General features: G+C 41.6%; 1 protein-coding gene across 1 annotated transcript in view; it reads left to right on the top strand.

Moving 5' to 3' along the window:
- ACAD11 (acyl-CoA dehydrogenase family member 11) overlaps positions 1 to 21,561 on the top strand; it is a 72,469-nt gene extending 50,908 nt beyond the window's left edge. Inside the window, exons 14-20 of the mRNA XM_079795353.1 lie at positions 6,408 to 6,474; positions 7,046 to 7,131; positions 9,500 to 9,571; positions 10,436 to 10,590; positions 14,974 to 15,090; positions 16,158 to 16,267; positions 17,375 to 21,561. Of these exons, the coding sequence (XP_079651479.1) occupies positions 6,408 to 6,474; positions 7,046 to 7,131; positions 9,500 to 9,571; positions 10,436 to 10,590; positions 14,974 to 15,090; positions 16,158 to 16,267; positions 17,375 to 17,489 (722 nt within the window). The 3' untranslated portion in view covers positions 17,490 to 21,561. The remainder of the gene's footprint in view (positions 1 to 6,407; positions 6,475 to 7,045; positions 7,132 to 9,499; positions 9,572 to 10,435; positions 10,591 to 14,973; positions 15,091 to 16,157; positions 16,268 to 17,374) is intronic.
- Positions 21,562 to 22,931: the final 1,370 nt, after the last annotated feature.

The following is a 22,931-nucleotide window of genomic DNA, read 5'->3' as shown; positions in this document are numbered from 1 at the left end:
GAGATAGCGAGAAGGATAGAGAGATAGAAACATTGATGAGAGAGAAACATCATAGCTGAAACCAGTTTGGCTCAGTGGATAAAGCGTCGGTCTGCGGACTGAAAGGTCCCAGGTTCGATTCTGGTCAAGGGCATGTACATTGGTTGCGGGCACATCCCTGGTGGGGGGTGTGCAGGAGGCAGCTGGTCGATGTCTCTCTCTCATCGGATGTTTCTAGCTCTCTAGCCCTCTCACTTCCTCTCTGTGAAAAATCAATAAAATATATTTTTTAAAAAAAGAAACATAATAGATCCCCATTGGGGATCGAGCTGCAATCCTGGCACGTGCCCTAAGAATTGAACCATGACCTCCTGGTTCATAGGTCGACACTCAACCACTAGCCACTCCCCACTAGCCACACCAGCCGGGAGCTTTCTTTATTGTTACAGACCACATCCATACCAGCGGTCATGTTTCTTCCCCACCTGTCATCTTTCATTGTGTTAGGGAATGACTTCGTTTAATAACCATGTGGTTTGTAAGAGTCTAAGAAATTAAAATTCATCAGCAGATATCATGGAGATGTCATTTTTCAGCCTGACTTAATTCTGGCACTTGAACAGTCTTGAAATACCACAGAGTTTGGATTCAAAACAAAAATATTTTACCAATGCCATCTATTTTCATTAATGAAGGTGTATGACAGGAGATATATTTAAATGTTTCTGGTCTACTCAGATTTCCTCTAATATATTTCATTTTTGATATCTGGTATCCTGTTCATTAACTAAAATAATATAAAAGAGCAAAACTCTCTTTAGAAGAAGGACATTTTAGCTGCTATACTTGCCAAATTCTGCGTGTAGCTAAGATGAGATGATATATTTGTGCGGGTTTTTTTCTATTTTATGAGACATCAAGGTTAAATAAAAATATTTCAAAATTTACAACCTATGCATTCACCCATACTTCCTTATTTAATGACCCCCAAAGAAGAGCCAATTCAGAGGTTTTATTTTTTAAATCTGAATTGTTTTAGATTAGGGAGAATCAAAGAATTATTTACCTCTTTTGTTGTTAATCCTCACCCAAGGATAATTTTTTTCATTGATTTTTTTAAAGTGGAGGGAGGGAGGGAGAGAGAGAAAAACATGGATGTGAGAGAGACACATCGATAGGTTGCCTCCCACACATTCCAAAGTACTGTGTTTCCTTGACTAGGAACCAAACTCATGACCCTTTAGTGCACAGGCTAATGCTCTAACCACTGAGCAAAGCCAGCCAGAGTATGTTGTTTACCTTTTATATATATACTAGAGGCCCAGTGCACAACATTCTGCACTTGCGGGGGGGGGGGGGGAGGGCGGGGGCGGGGTCCCTCAGCCCAGCTTGCACCCTTTCGCAGTCTGGGAGCCCTTGGGGGATGTCCGACTGACGGCTTAGGCCCACTCCCTGGGGATCGGGCCTAAGCCGCAATCAGACAGCCTTAGCACTACCATGGAGGCGGGCCCCTGCGCTCACCAGCCATCAGCCCGGCTTGTGGCTGAGCAGTGACCCCCCTGTGGGAGCGCACTCACCTCTAGGGGGCAGCTCCTGCATTGAGCTTCAGCCCCCTAGTGGTCAGTGCGCATCATAGCGACCGGTCGTTCCACTGTTCGGTAGATTTGCTTATTGCCCTTTTATTATATAGGACTAGAGGCCCAGTGCACAATTTTTTTTAAATTTTAAATTATTTTTGTTGTTAATCCTCACCCGAGGATATTTTTCCAATGATTTTTAAGGAAAGTAGAAGAAAGAGGGAAAGACAGAGAGGAACATCAGTGTGAGAGAAACACATCAATTGGTTGTCTCCTACAGGAGCCCTGACCAGGGCCTGGGCCCTGGGAGAAGCCTGCAACTGAGGTATGGGCCCTTGACTGGAATTGAACCCGGGACCTTTGGTCTGCAGGCCAAGGCTCTATCCACTGAGCCAAACCATCTAGGGATTTTTATTGATTTTTAGAGAGAGAGAAAGGGAGAGGGATAGAGAGATAAAAACATCAGTGAGAGAGAAACATCATTGATCAGCTGCCTCCTGCTTACCTGCTACTGGGGTTCAAGCCCACAACCCAGGCATGTGCCCTGACTGGGAATTGAACCAATGACCTCTTGGTTCCTTAGTCAACACTTAACCCCTGAGCCTGAGCCACACTGCCCAGGCTACCTTATTTTTTAGTTTCTTCAAAATTTATTGGGCACTTACACAAAGTTATAGTAACAATTTTTTATGATAGAGCAAGGCAAGAAATGTTATTGGGAAATATTAGAGAAAACTACATATATTCTGAATATTAGGAAAATGGGGCTTTTGACTAAAGTTTAAGGGAGTTAGAAGATTTTACTTTTGAAGGATGTAGCTTCTGGCTATCTAGATTAAGATCCATGAAACATTAAAAGATTTATCCAAAATGTTCTTGATTACCAAGATAGAAATTGAGAAAGAAAAGATCTCTAATGAAAATGAAGCCCAAGTCATACCATTATGTCCTAATCTGATTACAGTGTGGTATTTAATGGCCAACTTAATATTGTTTTTTAAAAATGTCCCAAGTTAATTAAAAGGCTTCTCCTTTACTTCCTAGTCACGATTTGAATTACATGTGTGAACATATGATTGCATGTTCTGCCAAGTCATGGGCTTCAAGATCAAAATCAGTCTAAGGTGCTTCCTTATTCCACTCGCAGCCCGTGAGTGAACAGTCATGTTTTAGGCACGCCACCTTCTTTCCCTTTGTTCCCTTTCCTGGATGGAAGTTCTTTTTAGTGGGTTTTAAAAAATCAGTTGAAGTGTTTAATAAGGCAGAGTGTGCATGAAGGGTTTCTGGAGTTGTGTATTATCGCATGGAAGAAGCAGGGAAATGCCCCACCCTGCGCAGGAAATGGGTCCTCCAGGGCCATGTTAGATGTTCTAATTAAGAGGAGATTAGGAAAAAGAAAAAAGAACATACTGCAGTTTACTAAGCAAGTTTCTGTCTCCTTCTCCTAATTGGGATCTACAGATTTGTTTACAAGATGGTAGGCTAGTGTTTAAACATTATTATTATTAAACTAGAAGCCCGGTGCACGAAATTCGTGCACAGCAGGGGGTTGTCCCTCAGCCCAGCCTGTACCCTCTCCAAACTGGGACATCCCTCTCACAATCCAGGACTGCTGGCTCCCAATTGCTTGCCTGCCTGCCTTCCTGGTTGCCCCTAACCGCTTCTGCCTGCCAGCCTGATCACCCCCTAACCACTCCGCTGCCAGCCTGGTTGATGCTTAACTGATCCCCTGCCAGCCTGTTTGCCCCCAACTTCCCTCCTCTGCCAGCCTGGTCACCCCTAACTGCCCTCTCCTGCAGGGTTGATCACCTCCAACTGCCCTCCATTGCAAGCCTGGTCCCTCTCAACTGCCCTCCCTTGCAGGCCAGGTGCCTCCCAACTGCCCTCCCCTGCTGGCCATCTTGTGGCGGCTATCTTGTGTCCAAGTGGGGGCAGGATCTTTGACCACATGGGGGCAGCTATATTGTGTGTTGCAGTGATGATCAATCTGTATATTACTCTTTTATTAGATAGGATAGAGGCCTGGTGCACGGGTGGGGGCCAGCTGGTTTGCCCTGAAGGGTGTCCCGGATCAGGGTGGGGTTCCCTTGGGGCGTAGGGCAGCCTGAGCGAGGGGCCTGTGGTGGTTTGCAGGCCGGCCACGCCCCCTGGCAACTCAAGCAGAGGCCCTGGTATCTGTAATTTATTTTCCTTCTACAATTGAAACTTTGTAGCCTGGAGCGGAGCCAAGCCTGCTGCTCCCTCCGGGGCGGCAGCCATTTCTGTGGCAGTTAATTCACCTTCTACAATTGAAACTTTGTAGCCTTAAGCGGGTGAGCCCGGCCAGGGTGTGCGGAAAGCTTTGCTTCCCCTGTTGCCGCCGGCAACCCTGGCCTGCTCTCTCAAGCTCCATTCTGCCGCCATTTATTTGTTTGAATTTGTTTACCTTCTATAATTGAAACTGTGGCTTGAGTGGAGGCTTAGGCCTGCAACGGCTATGGAAAGCTTGGCTTGCTCTGTTACCTGGGAAACCTTGCTCTCTGTAGCTGTAGCCATCTTGGATGGGGTTAATTTGCATACTTGCCCTGATTGGCTGATGGGCGTGGCTTGGCTGGTGGGTGTGGCTTATGTAGCAGAGTGATGGTTAATTTGCATATTACCATTTTATTAGAGAGGATTAGAAGTGGCAACGAATCAGAATCTAGCTAAGAGCATCTGCTTCCCATCCCTCATCACCCCAATAGCCTACCCCAGAGAAAACTCTTCTAAGGTTTCTGGTTTTAGTTCTCTGGTTTCTGCTATAATTTTAACTAAAATGTGTGTGTGTTTTTTCTCTCTCTCCCAGTTTATTCATTTTACTATCCATTGACTCTTCAATGTGAATCATGACAATTTCACTCATTTGTATTATAACTCTCTGCCCTTTCCTAATATATATATTATTGTTTCAAATTTTTTGTTACTTTTTAAATGTTAAATGATCTATAAATCTTTCCTCTGCACCCTCATTGGACAGCATCTCTCCAAGCTTCACTATAACATGAGGCTATGAGTGCACCGACCCCTTTCTCTACCTTTATCCCCTCCTTCCATATTGTACCTAGTAACAGCCACTGATACTTTTACATCATCAGAAATAGCATTTATGTTCTTTCTTGCAACCACAGTCATAGTTGACCACAGGATGACTCTAAACTTTGAAACCAACACATAGCACTTGCCTTATAGGACTATGTTAATATAGGGTATCCCAAAAATATATACACACTTTGAATGATTATAAAGTCTGTGTTTATTAGCACATAGTTCATTTTCACAATTTAAAAGAATCTACAGAAATGAATAATTTTTTGTCAATACCTGTTTTCAAATTGATGACAGTTCTAGGCACTGCTGATAATGCAAAGCAAAGGAATTGCAACTATCAAGAATCATTTTGTTTGGTATTTGTGTGCCCTTGATTCATCAACTATTGCCAGTTTTGTACTGTAAACTTTAACTTTTATGTATCCCCATAAAAGAGTCTAGTGGATAAATTTTCTCTTTTCAAAGCTTAGCCTGGCTTCACCCATTATTTCAAATCAGTTAAACCTGAAAGGAAGTGAAAATTAGGTGAGTTATCAGCTGTTAAAGTGTATACACATTATTTTTTGATACCATAATTATAAAGGCAATGTTTGTATTTAACTGCATTTTCAAACTTCCAGTAGCATTTTAGGACGAATTTTCTTTGTTCGAAGTTTAGTCTGGCTGAAAAGAAGGGAACATCAGTTGAGCGATATCAACTGTTAAAGTGTGTGTTCATGTTTTGGGACACCCTGTGTTGTTCAGTGCTGGTCCAAGTAGTCTGATAGGTTGCGTGTCCTTCTCTGAGGCAATGTAATATCACCTTGGCCATTCTAAGGAGCATCGAGGTCAATTAGAATTGCTTTCCTTACACTTATATTACTTAAGTTCATGCCATATTGCAATTGGTTTTATATTTGAATCATGGTTCACTTGTATATTTAAAAAGTATTTTTGAGTTTCTCATTGCCATTTTTCTTGCACTGCATTATTTTCTGGGACCAGGTTCTTCAACTAACTGGTGAAAATGAAATGTACTTTTTTGAAAATAGGTTCCTTTAGGGAATTGCCCCAGACCTCTGAACTGTAATAAAAATTTGCATTAAAATGAGAGAAGCTACATTTCAAATTTCTAACCCTTACATACATACATACTAACATAGGCTTACCGAAGGTGGAATCAGAGCCTCATACATGTGGAGGGTTCCCAGCAGACCCTCTTCAGCTGCTCCACAGTATGGCTAGGGCCAAGGACGGAGTCTGGGACAGGTGCTGAGACCCTCACTCAAGTAGATTCCCCCTCGTCCAACTCTCTTGCTGGGGAAATGAGGTTGTTTTCTCAGCCACTGGTTGGGGAGTAAATATAGAGCTTTAACACTTCCTTGTCCATATGTCAGAAAACGAGATCTAAACAGGAGGAAATCACTGGCAGGATTTCACAGCCTTCCTGGCTGGCTGCAGTCTGAAGTGGTGTGAACGGGAGCGCTTGTCATCTTGTCTGAAGGGCTGCAGCTGTTTCGTGGCTTCTGGGTACTTCTGTACACAGTTTTCATCGATGGAGTTCATTCTTGGCCTTGCCAAGTCATTTTTCTTGAGTTGACGTACAATTTAGTACATAAGCATTCCTTTTTTTTTTTTTTTTTAAATCAAGGATTTTTCCTATTTGTTTTGTTGTTGTTTGTGGGTTTTTTTGTTTGTTTGTTTTTGCCAGGGATAAACTTGGAAGGATTAGTACTTTTAGGATACAATGTCAGACTAAAAAATTCTTTTTGTGATGTATTCTGCTTATTTTCCCCTTGGTTTTAGGAGCTGGGAACCCAAAGTGCAAAATTGCAATTGTTTTGGGAAGAACTAAAAATACCACAGCTGCAAGGTAATAAAACAATTGTGATTGAAATCTGTGTAGGAATACAAGTCAGTCTTCCTCTCTATCCATATAATTTACTTAAAATGCACCATTTGGGCTCATAAATCGTAACAAAATATATTATGATATTAAATGTCACCCATTTGTATTTCACTATTTTTTTGCTTAAAGATATATTTAGGAAGTGTTGCTGTACATTCTTCACTGTGGCAATTCCTGTATTAAAAATGTTGCTACTTCTCAAAGCTTTTTGGGTCAGATTATAAGATATAAAATTTTTCAGAACTGTCTGTAAGTAATTAAGTGATATTTAGGTCAAACTCTTGAAATGTTTAACACTGTATATCAATTCCCATTGTTGAGCAATGAGAAGCCTCAATTAAATAACTTTTACTATTGTTCCAGATCCCAGCCTGCATCCGACTCTGCTGGATATATTATTTTTACACCCCATTTTAGACATCATTACTTAAGTGATTATATGATAGCAACAACAAAAATGACAATTGTAATTCCACCTAACATTTGTTTTATTTTTCCACTTCACAGACGTCTAACATCTTTTTCTTTTGATCAGACACAAACAACACAGCATGATCCTTGTTCCTCTCAACACACCTGGAGTAGAAGTCATAAGGCCTTTGTCAGTTTTTGGCTACATGGGTAAGTGCTCCATCAACATGGCTATGATGGAAGACTGGAGTGTGTAGTTAGACTGAAGGGAATAGATCGCATTTTAATGTAGGACATGTGTTCTTAGAAATCTTTTGGCCCTAACAACTGCCTTAATATAAATGCCAACAAATAAAAAGAGAGAGGTGGTGCATTTTGTTTACTTTTGGGAAAGGGCGTATGCAAGGAACAACTCTGACTGCCAGTCTTCTGTCATCCAGGAGAATGGACCAATGTAAAATATACCTAGAAAAATTAAATCTAGGCAATCCACAATAAAATTTACTTTTAGCTTTCTTAATCATCCTATAAGAGCTGTTAGTAAGTAATGAGTTTTGACAAAATTGAATGCACAACTTTTCCTTCCTTCTGTCTTTGCATGGAATTTCTAAGAAGCAAGGATACCTTTTTTTTAATATATATTTTTATTGATTTCAGAGAAGAAAGGAGAGGGAGAGGGATAGAAATATCAATGATGAAAGAGAATCATTGACCAGCTGCCTCCTGCACGACCCACACTGGGATTGAGCCGCAACCTGGGCATGTGCCCTGACTGGGAATAGAACCGTGACCTCCTGGTTCATAGGTTGACACTCAACCACTGAGCCATGCTGTCCGGGCAGCAAGGATACTTTCGTTACCTGCCACCCACATCAGGCTCATGTCGTGGTTTCCTTGCTGCTCAGGTCATTCACTCAGCAAGTATCTGAGTGCTGAACTGTTCTTAGTGCTTAGTGTACATTAGTGAAAACAAGAGAGTGCTCTCTCATAGAGCTTACATGCTTCAGGAAGGAGACAAAGACTAACTGCAAACATGTAACTAAGTACATTAGGTAGCATGGTGATTATATAGCAGTTGATAATGCATGAGTTTATTGAATTTCCGGTTCTGTGGTGACACTGGCTTTCTCTTTGTTGTTGTGCAATGAAAATGTTCAAGTTTTGCTCTAGCTGGTATGGCTCAGTGGACAGAGCATTGGCCTGTGGACTGAAGGGTCCTGGGTTTGATTCCGGTCAGGGGCACATGCCCAGATTGTGAGCTCTATCCCTGGTGGGGGGCATGCAGGAGGCAGCCAATCAATGATTCTCATCATTGATGTTTCTCTCTTTTCCTCTCTGAAATCAATAAAAATATATATTTTTTAAAAGTTCAAGTTTCACAGAACATCTGACATGATCACCCTCTGTGGGATGCAGCTATAGAATGCACCCACAGATTAAGCGTTGGTGAGATGGGGATGAATAAGCTCACCGAAGCAAGTTGTGCATAGGAAGTTAGGTTGCAGACCAACAGCCTGAAAGACTCCCACACTGGGTTCATAGTATCGACTGGCTGCAAATACCCTCCAGTGCAGAGCCTATGTTAGAATTTTCAGTATGAGAAATCCACCAGCACTTCTCCAACTCCCTATGCCCAAGGCCAAAAGAAACAGTGTGGAGAAGATTGATTACTAACCTCGCTCTGACAGGAAAAGGGTGTGGGGTTAGCATGAGATTATCTCCAGAACTGGGCAGAAGGAGCAGTGCTGTAAAGACAAGTGTGAATGTGTTCCCGGTCTCAGTGATAGCCAGCATTTTCAAGAGGTGACACATTGTGAACAAGCCTACACTGCGAAAAACATTCCTAAAGGCCCAGCCTGCTTCATCTCCAGTGCTGAGCCAGCTCTGTCCCTCTGAGCAGCCTCTTTGCATTTTTGGGCATTGGTTTCTACAATGATAAGAAACTTAAATTACATTGCTCATTTTCAATTTTTGAATTATTAGAACCTTTTTCTTCCCCCCAAGCAAAGTTTTCTTCAGAAGCCCATATAGAAAAAAATTCAAAGCAGCAGCAATAATAAAATAGTCTGATTGGAGCTGTGGAGCCATCTTCCCCCTTTTAAAAATATATTTTTATTGATTTGTGGGAGGAAGGGAGAGACAGACAGAAACACCAAAGATGAGAGAGAATCATTGATCGGCTGCAGCCTGCATGCCCCCTATTAGGGATCGAGTCTACAAACCAGGCATGTGCCCTGACCAGGAATGGAACCGTGACCTCATAAGTTGGTGTTCAACCACTAGGCCATACTGGCCAGGCCCATCTTCCCTTTTAATAGTTCTACAACTTCAGAGAATGAGCTCAAAAGCCCTGGGTCAAATTTATTTTTGAAAACTCTTCTAACTTGAAAATTTGATGAGTTCTCTAGGGTATGGGATGCTAGGGGCTGGCTCAGGGCTCAGATCTACCTAGGAATGTCTGTGACATATGAGGCTTTTAAATCCTACTGTCTAAGTAATTATACTTCAGATTAATTATATGGAACTATCTTTTTGTTAACTCATTTTGCTCTTTAAAGTTTTATTTTCTATTTGATAGATTATTTGCATGGAGGACATTTTGAGATCCATTTTAATCAAGTTCGAGTTCCTGCCACCAATTTAATACTAGGTGAGAAAAGTTTGCAAAAATGATTCTACTGTACTGTGTATTAAAATATTTCTAGGCCTAAATATGGAAAAGATATGAAGTCTGCCTTAATTTAGATACTCTCCCTCTTACTCCATATACAAGGGAATATTATTCCACTTTGTGGATTTTCTTACATGGAATAATGTTTTATTAAAGTGTTTGATTGTGGTTTTGTATCACATCAATTGAAAACATAGTTAAACAATTATAGAATTCAGAGCCACACGCTTTTTCCTAAAACATGATCTTCAGGCCTCTGTTTAAGAAAACCTCAGTACTCTGAATTCAACTCTTACAGACACGTTAGAAGCATAAATAACCTTGAACACTGTGTGCCTGGAATGACTCCGCCCTATTGTTTACTGGAATCCTACCCCACCTTCAGAGAATCGTCAGTGGCACCTCTTCCAGGAAGGCTTTTGTGCTCCTCACCCCATCCACTCTGCAAGAGCCAGGCCTGCCAGGCCAAGGTTACAGTCTCTTCCTCCTTCGTCGCCTTTGTCCTCCATACCCCGAATTCCTACCAGCCTTGTCTCCTCTTCTTGACTCTAAACTCCTAGTGGCTAATCTTCCTTTGTAACATCGTGGCACTAATAAATAGCTTATGCATAGTATGTACTCAAGAGGTAGTTCTTAAATTTGATCAATGTTTAATGATGGCGATTTAAAAACAGAGAAATCCAAAGTTCTGTAAATGTATAATGAACCTAATTACAGAACTGACTTTTTCCCTACCAGAATGTCATTTATATTGAAGGGCAGCTCATCATTTTCTCGGGATTTGTGTAACTAACACAATGAATGGGCTGCAGCTACTTTCCTCTTCGTGTTTCTTTCTCACAGGTGAAGGAAGGGGATTTGAAATTGCCCAAGGCCGCCTTGGGCCTGGCAGAATCCACCACTGTATGCGAACTGTAGGTTTGGCTGAGCGAGCTCTGCAGATCATGTGTGAACGGGCAACACAAAGGGTGGCCTTTAAGAAGAAACTGCATTCACATGTAAGGATAATTATTTACTATTTCAATTTGTTACAGCCCAATGCACTACACTAACCTTGAACCAAACCAGCATTTGGTCAGAGAGAAATTTCCTCTACATAAAACAAGGTGATTCTTTCCCCCAAGTACATTTATGTCTGTATTTAAATATAGTCTGCTGAGAGAGATCTCTCTTTGTGCAAGATTAAATAACTCCTAAAGTGCTTCAGCACGGAGAGTGGACAATCCTTCAGCTTTCTCAGATTCTCGTTCTCTAGAGAATCTGGTACATTATGCTGTCTGTGCACATGTGAGGGCTGTCATAGGAGGGACTGCTTTGCTTTTGGCTTTCTGGAAGAAATACTAGAGATAGATAAGTGTAAAGATAGAGGAAAACAGCCTAAAATTCAGTGAGAGGAGAGAGATTTTAAAATGGAATAGATGCTTCAGGAGGAAGTGAGTTCCCTGTCACTGGGAAATGTAAGTAGACATGGATGTTCATGATTTTTAAAAAATTCTCTCTATAAATGACATACTACCGAGTCAGCTGTTTACAAAGCACAATCAAAATTAGAGAACATTTATCATGAGAGAAGGTATCATTTCAGACTCCTTGAAAACCTTTTTTTTTTTAAAGTATATGTTTTTATTGATTTGAGAGAGGGAGAGATAGAAACATCAATGATGAAAGAGAATCATTGATCGGCTGCCTCCTGCACGCCCCGCACTGGGGATTGAGCCACAACCCAGGCATGTGTCCTAGACCGGAATCGAACCTGGGACCCTTAATTCTACAGGCCGATGCTCTATCCACTGAGCCAAACCGAGGGCTGAATAACTTTTTAAGGCAAGTGGGATATCCAAATCATCCCCAGAAAGCCCTTCTAACTTTTAAGAAGACAATATTAGGTCAAACTTGTGATAAAACTGTACTTGTGCTTGTTGGACAAATATATTTTAGGACATTGGTTTCTTTGTAAAGTAAATTTGTGACCATCTTATGAAATGTTGCAATATATTTTTCACTTTAAATTTCTCTGTAGGCTATGTTTGCTTTTTGTGAAATATTTTCAGCATATCTATGTTTAGTCATAGCATTGTTCTTTTGGAAAAATACAACCTGCTTTGTGGCACACACGTAGGAATCATTCATGGGAACCCCTTTAGTACATGGCCGGGGCAAGGGTTCGGAGGTAAGAAGGTGTGAATTTGGGGGCCATGGATGCAACCCACACTGCTGCTGGCGTGGTAGCGACAGAGCTGCTCCAGGCATCAGCTATCACTTCTTACGCTTTCTCCCTCCAGGATTGCATCCAACCCCTGGAGCAGTGTGAAGGGAGGACACGGAAAGGTTGGGGGACAGCATCTTGAATACACAAAAGCACTCTGCTCAGTTGCTGCTTTCATGAGAGATGTCTCAATACTGCACTAAAGGGGAATTTCCCTCCTGCTCTTTAAAATTAATGTATCAAGTAGGACAAGCCTGGGCTTTTCCAAAGTATGACTTCCTGGGAACTTCTTGCATTTGACACGAAGAAAATGATGTGGCAGAAATAAGAGAGATGTGTAAGCATATCATCAACAAAAATCCGGGCCAGCCTTTTCTTTTTTTTCTAATTTGTGAAAGTAACATTCCTTTTCCCTGAATTTGGAGACTCCTTCCAGCGGCCTTCTTAATATTCCAGGCGCTAAAGCTAGCAGTTCTATATCAAAGTTCTGCCTTAATAACTAATCTGGCAATTCCATAGAGCACTCAGTTTCTACCCACTGAATCCTTTTCAGCAAATCCAGGGTCTGTAGAGACCCAGCTGCACACACACTTTTGTCCCGAAGCTAGACAGCCAATGCCTCTGGGGTCTGTCTGTGAAGTTAGGATCCCGTTTCACCATCAAAAAGGATACTCACCTCTGGTGGCTCATTTGAAGTTGTCAATTCAGAGCCTTGTTCCAGCCTCTAGGGCAGAGCCATCTAATAGAAATACATTGTGTCACAAATGCAATGTAAAATTTTCTAGTTGCTACTTTTTTAAAGTATAAAGAAGTAGATGAAATTGATTTTAATAATTCTATTTAACCTAATATATCTAAAGTGTTATTTCATTTTTACTTTAAATCATTTATATTTTTCAATTACTGGTGACATACAATATTGTCTTAGTTTCAGGTGTACAACCCAGTGATTAGACAGTATATAACTTAGTGATCATTTCGATAAATCTCATACCCATCTGACACCATACATAATTATTATTGACTATATTCCCATCCCTGTGACTATTTTATAACTACCAATTTGTATTTTTTAATCCCTTCACCTTTTCCACCCACTCCCCCAACCTTCCTCAAATTTGGCAATCATCAAAATATTCTGAGTCTTTCTATTCTGCTTTTTTTAGATTCCACATACAAGTGAAATCATATGGTAATTGTCTTTCTGTATGACTTATTTCACTTAGCATAATACCCTCTAGGTCCATCATGTTGTCACAAATGGTAGGATTTCATTCCTATTTTATGGCTAATATTCCATTTCATTTATGCACCGCATCTTCTTTATCCATTCATCTACTGATGGACACTTAGATTGCTTTCATAACTTGGCTATTGTAAATACAATTTTAAAAAAATGAACATAGATGTGCATATATCTTAATTCGTTTTTTGGATTTCTTCAGATAAATACCCAGAAGTAGGATTGCTGGGTCACGGCAATTTTATTTTTATTTGAAAAACCTCCATAGTTTTCCATAGTGGCTGCACCAATTTGCAATCCAATGTACAGTGCACAAGAAGTCCCTTTTCTCACTTTCTCACCAACACTTGTTTGTCAATTTATTGATAACCATTCTGACAGGCATAAGGTGATATTTCATTTTGGTTTTGGTTTGCATTTCCTTTATTAGTGATGTTGGGCATCTTTTCATATGTCTATTGGTCATCTGTATGTCCTCTTTGGAGAAGTGTCTATTCAGGTCCTCTGCCCCTTTTATAATTAGATTTTTTTTTAATGTTGAGCTGTATGAGTTCTTTGTATAGTTTGGAGCAAATATCTTCTCCCTTCAGTAGGTTGCCTTTTTTTGTTTTGTTGGATTCTTTTGTGGTACAAAAGCTGTCAGCAATTTGATGTAGACCCATTTGTTTATTTTTGCCTTTGTCTTTGTCCCCAGGGGACATACCCCAAAAGTATTGCTAACATCAGTATCAGAGAGTTTACTACCTGTGTTTTTTTATAGGGGTTTTATGGTTTCAGGACTTACACTTAAGTCTTAATCCATTTGAGTTTATTTTTATATATAGTTTAAGAAAGTGGTCTAATTTCATTTTCTTGTATCTGTCCAGTTTACCCAACACCATTTATTGAAGAGACTGCCTTTACCCCATTGTATATTCTTGCCTCCTTTGTTGTAGATTGACCATATAGGCATGGATTTATATCTGGGCTATCTATTCTGTTCCATTAATCTATATGTCTTTTTTTATGCCAATATCACGCTGTTTTGATTACTATAGCCTTGTAGTGTAGTTTGATATCAGGTAGCATGATACCTCCAACTTTATTCTTCTTTCTCAAGATTCTTTGGCTACTCGGGGTCTTTTGTGGTTCTTATAAATTCTAGGATTATTCTAGTTCTGTGAAAGATGTCATTAGTATTTTGATAGGGATTACACTGAATCTGTACATTGCTTTAACAATATTAATTCTTCCAATCAATGAGCATGGAATTGCCTTCCATTTACTTGGCATTTCTAAGTTACTGGCTTCTTCAGCCCCAAATCTGAGATACATGAGGCAAAAAAGAAAACACAGAGAAGTCACCACCAAGTGGTTCTTTTAGTCTGAAGTCCCTAGCAGGTCTGCCTTCTTCTCTAGGCCTTTCAGAGTCCTCTTAAGTTTGTTATAGATAATGCCCCAGGTTTTTAGTTGTACTTAGCAAGAGCAACAGGGTAAAGTACATCTATGCCATTTTCCTGGAAGTACCATTTTCCCAGTCTGTGTCGGTTCTCTATAACCCACAATGCAGAGCTCTCTGGGAAAGGCTGGACTGGAGAGGGCCCTGAAGCTAAGGCTAAAGTGGAATCTCCTTCACTCTAGATCTGGGCCTTGGGCCCCACAGTCAGGCATGTGTCCAAAGCATATAAATTTAACAACTTAGATGAATTAGACTAATTCCTCAAAAGCCACAACTGCCAAAATCGAGAAAGGTAAAATAGATAATCTGTATGGTTCTACAACTAATAAAGAAGTATCAAATGAATCAACTGTATATATACTGAAAATATAGAGTAAGGCTTGGGAACAGCCCTTGGACTGGACTAGTGTTTTCGCCAAACTACTAGGGTGTATTACATGTGACGTGAGATACCAGCTTATCTCCTCCTTTTGCTGCCCTCGGCTCCCCTGCAGGAGGTTGTGGCTCACTGGATTGCTGAAAGCCGCATCGCCATTGAAGAGATCCGCTTGTTGACCCTGAAAGCCGCCCACACCATTGACACTCTGGGCAACACTGGCGCTATAAAGCAGGTGAGGCCCCTTGTACCAGCCACCATCTGTTAAGCCTGCTCTAGATTCTCCCTCCCACTGGGCACTGCAGGATGTATGGTGCCTTGATGGCATTCAGAAGCTTCCCTGTGATTTTGGTTTAAAGATTATAGATGTATGGCACTTGCTTTAGGGAAGGATTTTCAGGATGCAATGTATCTTCAGCGTTCTTTTGTTTTGTTGTTTGTTAATCCTCATCCAAGGATATTTTTCCATTAACTTTTAGGAAGAGCGGGAGGGGAAGAAATACCGATGTGAGAAGAGACACATCAGTTGGTTGCCTTCTGCATGTATCTAGAGTCTAGATTCTAGACCAAGACTGGGGATCGAGCATGCAACCGATGTACATGTCCGTGACCAGAATCCAACCTGGGATCCTTCAGCCTGTGGGCCGTTGCTCAATCCATTCAGCCAAACTGACTAGGGTTCTTCAGCATTCTTTACATACAGAAACAGGAAGTAGGAAACCCTAGACTTTATACTGGCTTGGAATTGTATGCACTATCTCCCTTTCTGCTAGCTTTGTGGCCTTGGGCATAGTATCTAACCTTTCTGCCTGGGCCTAGGTTCTGGTGCAGCGGTGGCCAAAATGATATAAAATGTACAGCACTGTGTATATGTTTCATAAAACATCTTGACGCTTCCTTCTTATATTTCTGGCTTATCCGAAATAACATGATCACTTATTTCTAAAAGCCAATAAAGTTGCTAAGAGAAACAGATTATTGAAAACTCTTGAACTTATTTTATGATCCCTAAGGTGATGAATGTAATTTATCAGCTGCCCGAAATTCTTTCTGAAACAAGGCAAAGTATAAATAAATAGTGTGAGTTGGAAGAGATACCTCTTTCAGAAGGTCGTATTGACTGAAATATGGCTGCATTACAGAGGACTTCTCTGTTGGCTTTCATCAGATCCTGTTTTAGTGGTGAATGCCTGTGGAAAAGTTCCCTTGTTATTTCACAAAGAAAATACTGATCGTATCAAATTCTGCCACATGGTGTATTGTCAAAGAAAAGGACATTCTTTTTGTATCTTGCTTTTGTAGATTGCAATGATTAAAGTGGCCGCCCCTCGGGCCGTCTGCAAAATTATTGACCGGGCCATCCAAGTGTGTGGCGGTGCAGGTGTTTCCCAGGATTTCCCTCTGGCTAACATGTGAGTAGGTGCTATTTCATAACCATTTGCATTTGATAGGCTAGGAGTTAAAAATCTACAGCTGCCCTGACACTGTTTAAGAAGAAAATAAAGATACTAACTTACTTTAAAGTATAATTGAATGCTAAATAAAGTACGAGTTCTAGACAAACTGCATGGGAGGTCAGTGCCAAACGGATTAGGGTACGTTGGTACTTTAATATAGAGCTCAGTACCAAAAAAAAAGAGTTGTTCTTATTACAACTAGAGGCCCGATGCACGAAATTTGTGCAAGAGTAGGCCTTCCTTCCCCTGGCTGCCAGCACCAGCTTCTCTCTGGCACCCGGAACCCGGGCTTTGCCTTCATCCAGAAGGATGTCCAGTCTAATTAGCATATTATGCTTTTATTATTAAAGACTAGAGGCACGATGCATGAAATTCGTGCAAGAGTAGGCCCTTGTGGCTGCCTCGATCCCGCAGCTGCAGTCCTGGCTTCGTCAGGACAGCCATTCAGTTGATTTGCATTATACACTTTTATTATTATAGATGACCAATTCACTCAATTACGTTAACTTTTACACTGGGGTTCATTCTGAACCAGGAAAAAGAGGAGGGGCAAGCAACAAGGCCAAATGGAGCCCAAAGCCAGGCTTAGGTATAGACTTAGGATGGCTTAGCACCTCCACAGGGAGGTCTCGGTCCACTTTGCAGCAGTACCTGCCAGTGACCATCTCCTGTTGATTCTGGTTGCTAGGAGTCAGGAAGGAATGGATACTCACCTCTACTGCCACCACCTCTCGCACAGGAGCAGTGCCCTTAAGAAAGAACTAAATATACAGTATTATATACTTATGCTTGTGGCTTACCTAAGAGATCTCTCAGTGCTAGCAAATTCTAATAACCTGCAGCAAACAGAGACTGAGATTAAGCCCACTGCACTGGACCATGTCCCAAGGAAAGAACTTAAAATGGCATTTCGGAAGTCCTCGGGCTGTGCTCTTTTTCTTATCAATGCCTTGGCCAGACTTCCAAAATTAATAGTTTTGGCTTAAACTCAGATGACTGGTGTGAAAGCATCATGTTCCTCTCTGATAACTCCTGCCATCCCTGTTCTTTTTGTTTTTCCAGGTATGTCCTCACGAGAACTTTGCGCTTAGCAGATGGACCAGATGAAGTCCACCTCTCAGCAATCGCAAAATTGGAGCTTGCAGACCAAGCCAGAAGCCTGAGGGCCAAGGTGTAAGGAGGCGACACCCTCTCATCTCTCCTCTAACAATGGCCTGTGCTCCAGAATTTGAATCACATTCTGTTTTTGTAGCAGTTTGAGCACAAAGTAATTACTCATTTTTAGTAAAGATTTGAGGATCTATTTTGATCAGTGGGTTTAATCAAGGGTCACACAAGATTAAGTTAAATAAGAAATTCTAAAATGGTTATTCAGTCTAATACCTGTTTACTAATTGAGTGTTTAAATACTAAATGTTAAAGAGATAATGAAATAAATTGGAGAGCTAAAGCATATTTTTACTCTTTGATTCTCAAGAGCTGCTCCACTTAAATAAATATTCAAAGAATATTTAATCATTACTTCATAAAAAACATGGTGGGATCTCCTTTTTAACACCTATTTAGGGGTTGGTTTAACACTGTGGAGTCATTGGAGAAAAATGCATGACCGATGGGTCATTTTAGAGTTCATATAACTATAAGCTTCATATTCAATAAAGCATTTATACATAAAATCTGAATGCAGTTTAAACTTTACTAGAAAACATGGCATATTATAAGAAAATCTATATATATAAAAGCGTAATATGCAAATAGACCAGATGGCAGAACGACCGGTCACTATGACGTGCACTGACCATGAGGGGGCAAATGCTCAACACAGGAGCTGCACCCAACCGGCAGGCTCTGATCGCCCAACGGGGAACAGAGAACTGGGGGTTGGGGCAGCGCCAGGCCAAGGTGGGTATGAGCGAGCGGGGCCCCAATCGCCCCCCTGGTGACCGGCGGGGGGCAGGGCTGGCTGCCGGCAGCGGAGAAAGATTGGCCCTGATCGCAGGCCAGGCCTAGAGACCCTACCTGTGCACAAATTTTGTGCGTCAGGCCTCTAGTGTAATTATAAGTAATATGTTGATGGGATAGTGAATAGTTTAAGGTGCAAGAAAGTTATTTAATTTTGAGATGAAAGACAGTCTGCTCTGAATGACATCCTATAGAGAGCAGACTTCCTGGTGGCCCTTGAATCAGCTCTGCTCAGTATGGCAGCCATTGGCCACATGTGACTCTCTAGCACTTGGACTGTGGCTAGGGTGACTGAGGAAGTGTTTTATTATTTTAAATTTAAATCCATTCTTAACTCAGTAACTAGAAAACTTTCAAGTATGCTTGGAATAACTTGGTATGTGAATGGGTTTTTCAAATGTAAATTTCATGAAATTTACATTTGAATTAAGAAATAGACCAAGTATAGGCTCTGATCAGTGTTGCTCAGTGGCTGATGCCCTGGGACTGAATTTGGGTTTGATCCTGCATGCAGGAGGCAACCAATCTATGTATCTCTCTCTCCCTCCCTAAAATTTAGTGGAAAAAATGTCCTTGGGTGAGGATTTAGACTAAGTATAAAATATACACCAAATTTTGAAGACTCAATAATAAAAACATTTACTTTTCTCATAATACTTTTAAATTAATTTTATCTGTTTTATCTTTTTAGTGTGAAAGCCATTGGAATAGTAACTGTCAAGTTTTTAAATTTTCAAATGAAAGTACTTCTAAAAACTATAAAACTGTTTTATTAGAAAGCTTACCTGTAACATGAATTTATTGATGACCGGCAACAAGACCTGTGTTCTGGTTCCTTGTGAGTCACGTGGGCTTCTGAAACATTTGCCTTTGACCCTTGACGTCTCTGCCCATCATTTTTCTTTCTACACACTAGAATTAACTTTTAAACCTTAGGACCATTACTGTCTAAGGGTTTATTGTGACAATCGCTGAGGCCACATAGAAGCAACTGACATTTGTGAATCACAACGAAGTACTTTAAAACAGTGGTCACCAACCGGTGGTCCGTGAGGTCGGAAAGGTTGGCGACTGCTGCTTTAAAAGGTATCCTTAACCAAAGTGGATAAAACCTTAACCCCTACCTTTAATTCATTCAGATAAAATGTTATGAACGATAGTAAGGGATGGTTTGAAAGGAAGAATTCCAGTCTCCAAAGGATAAAATAAGATCAAGCGACCCTTTGCCTCAGTGGCGGTGACTGACAGTAAACATAGGAGCCTCATAGCGATTTCTAGGATCTCCTCCGGCTGTCGCCAGGTGTCACTATGCAGCGAGGTTCGCCTTGCATTTGAAACCAAATGGCTTTAAAATAAAAAGTTACTCTACGATACCCATCGTGGGAAGGAGAGATCTCACTGTCAGCACGTTGCCCTCCAAGATTTGTGTGTGGTCAGAGCAGAGAGGAGAGGCCTGGTAACGTCCGACGAGGGAAGGTACCACGAGGCTCCACACAAAGCGTCACGGGAGGCGTGGCAGGGCTTGTCCAGGGAGTCGAGGTAGTTCACCTGTTAACCTTGGAGAACACACAACAGGAAGTTCAGCTGATGCTGGAGGAGCTGATTCCTCAACGACCTAGCGTTTCTCACAATGGCTTCCCCAAGGTCATATCACCCAGCTCTTCCCTCAGTTGTGCTCTATTCACACGTCAGAGGCCTGCTCGTATTCTGTCCTAGAGCAGCATTTATGTACTTTGATAGATAGGTTGCGTAAAGTTTGCAAAAAACCCCACTTTTTTCATTCTTTAATTAAGCTACAACAGTTACTGGGAAGTTACTTCTTACCCAGGCTTCTGAAGGGATTTAAATTAGTGAAGGTCTTAAATATATTTCACTTTATAAAACTTTTTTGAAGAAAATGTATTCATGAACAAATGCCCTTTTTCAATCAAGCCAAGTAGCCTTGGCCCAGCTTCACACTTTACTGACACTTGATGATCCCTCCCCCAAGGAGAAAGGGGGTACAGACCAATCAAAAAAGATCTACCCTACCTAGGCAGTGCTGTTCAGTGTTGGAGCATCAGCCTGCCCACCAAAGGGCCATGGGTTTGATTCCCAGTCAAGGGCACATACTTGGGTTGCAGGTTCAATCCCCGGCCCTGGTCGTGGTGCATGCAGCAGGCAACCAATCGATGTGTCTCTCTCAAATCGATGTCTCTCTCTCAGTCTCCCTCTCTCCCTTCCACTCTATGAATCAATGGAAAAAATATCCTCAGGTGAGGATTAACACACAAAAAAGATCTACCCTGAAATTGCGAGAAGACTGCTCACTTTTTTTGCATAGTGGAGTGTCTCCTCTGTCCCTGGAACCACACCTGATCTCCAGTAGGCACTCAATAGGGGATGACTGAATGGCAACTTGGGGGCCTACCAAAGCCATCTCCAGTGGCTTTTCCATAAAAATGACCTGTCTTGGCTCAAAGATCCACAAACCCTGAACAAGAAGCGTCTGGCCTAAGTGCCCCCAGGCCCAGCACTAGCAGCAGCCGGTCTCGGTTCACAGCTCGGCCTCTCCTGGGTACCTGCAACCACAGCGTGAGTAGCAACCATCTTTATATCACTCTGTAGCTCAGACCAGGTGGTACCGGGTTCAATTCTGGTCAGGGGTGCATACCTTGGTTGCAGGGTCCTTCTCACCTGAGCCCTGGTGGGGGCGCATGCAGGAGGCAGCCAATTGATATGTTTCTCTCACATTGATGTTTCTGTCTTTTCCTCTCTCAAAATCAATGGAAAAAATATCATGAGGATTAAAAAAAATAATAAAGTAAAATTACTTTTTAAAATAAAAATATAAATAAGTATGAATGAATGAATGATGAGCATTGATGTTCTCCTGATTCCCGATTTGCAATTGGTGAGAGGAAAAAGCATTGATTTATCAGTCTGCAAAAGAACAAAGCCGAAAGCCGGAACCCCAACCCCTGATCACAGAGGTTGGGCAGCAAGACCCAGAATGGGGTACAAGTAGCTAGAGGAAGACTGGGGCTGAGATAGGACATGGGTGCACAGCAGTTTGAGCAAATAAGTAGATGAGTAGCTCTTTCATGAGTATTTAGCAATCCAGGGGAATTCACATCTACTTTTTAAATTTTTCCTGGTGCTGTAATCAGCTCTAGGTTCTGAGGGAAGTCAGGATACCTAAGAAAAACAAAACCATTCTTGGTGATGGCTAGAATTTTCCAATTTCCCAAGTAAACAGGATTCTGGGAAGTGTCCCCACTTAATTCAAGGCAGCCAAAGAACACGTAGGGTTTGCGATCCTGCCACAATATTTTTATTTCTCTTTTTATAAATCATAATCTCTCATTGTGGTGATTTATACTCACCGGCCAAGACAACCTAAAGCCATACTTCTCCACCCTGGCTGAGCATCAGAACCCCCAGGGAGCTTGGCATGGACCCAGCTGCCCTGTCCCAGCCCAGGTGTGTGACGTCAGCGGTGATAAGATGTATCAGGGATTCTGGTGAAATGAGGGTTGAGGGTGGAGACTCCCTGCCAAATCCTAATCAGGTCTGTTAGGATGTTTGACTGCAAACACCAGGAAGAGGTGGGCTAATGTGAGCCAAAGGGACTCTGTTAGGTGGGTGTGGAGTTGGAAGCTAAGGGAGTCTAAAGAGTCTCACCCAGACACAGGGAGGGAGAGCGACCCCTTCAGGGGCTCACCTTCCTCTGACCTGCCCACCGGTTCTGTCCTTGGCTTGTCTGCTCGAGAAGTATCTGGTTGTGCAAACTCAGGTTACAGGTCCATGCCGGCCTGTTCTGGAGTAGGAAGAGAGGAGAGAAATATAATGCAAGCCACAAGGGTGATTTACAATTTTCTAGTGCCACATTAAAAAAGTAGTGTGTGGAATTAATTTTAACAACATATTTTATTTAACCTAATATATCCAAATATTATTTCAACGTGTAACCAATATAAAAAATTACCAATAAGGTATTTTATACTTTTTCCTCCAAATCCAGAGTATAGTTTACATTTATAACGCATCTTAATTTGGAAGCTGAACTTTCAAATGGAAATACTTGAACTATAAAAAGTTAACAGGCCTGGTCGGTGTGGCTCAGTGGTTGAGCATCGACGTATGAATCAGGAGGTCATAGTTCCATTCCAGGTCAGGGCACATGCCCGGATGCAGGCTCAATCCCCAGTAGGGGGCATCCAGGAGGCAGCAGATTAAGTACTCAGTGGTCACCTGCAGCCAGTGGCTATGGTATTGGACAGCATGACTGTCTTTTTAACAGTTGGAGAAGTCACCAGGATACCCTCCCCACAAAGTCACACTCAGTGGGGGAAAGGCTTGGGCAATAATAGAAATGGAAAAAAATGGATGCTACCAGCCAAAACCAACTGTTGCACAGTGATTTTAAATCTTTCATGGTTTTGTCTGGGGAAGGAAAAAAGTGAATTCCAGTACATTTCTTATATTTAAAAAAACAAACCAACCAAAACAACTCAGCACAAGGAATTCACTGCTAAGTATTTTTGAGTTTACCAGGGATCCTAGTTTACCATTCCTAAAGATTATCTGGGGGGAAACTGGCATTTGTTCAGGGCCGTCAGGGTTTCCAAATAGAAACAAAAGGTTGGCTCTAACACATAGGGGAAGAGTATTATCT

Source organism: Cnephaeus nilssonii (genome assembly GCF_951640355.1).
Source record: "Cnephaeus nilssonii genome assembly, chromosome: 17".
NCBI classification, from domain to species: Eukaryota; Metazoa; Chordata; class Mammalia; order Chiroptera; family Vespertilionidae; genus Cnephaeus; species Cnephaeus nilssonii.
Note: the sequence above shows the minus strand (reverse complement) of the source record. Positions and strands in the feature narration are given on the sequence as shown.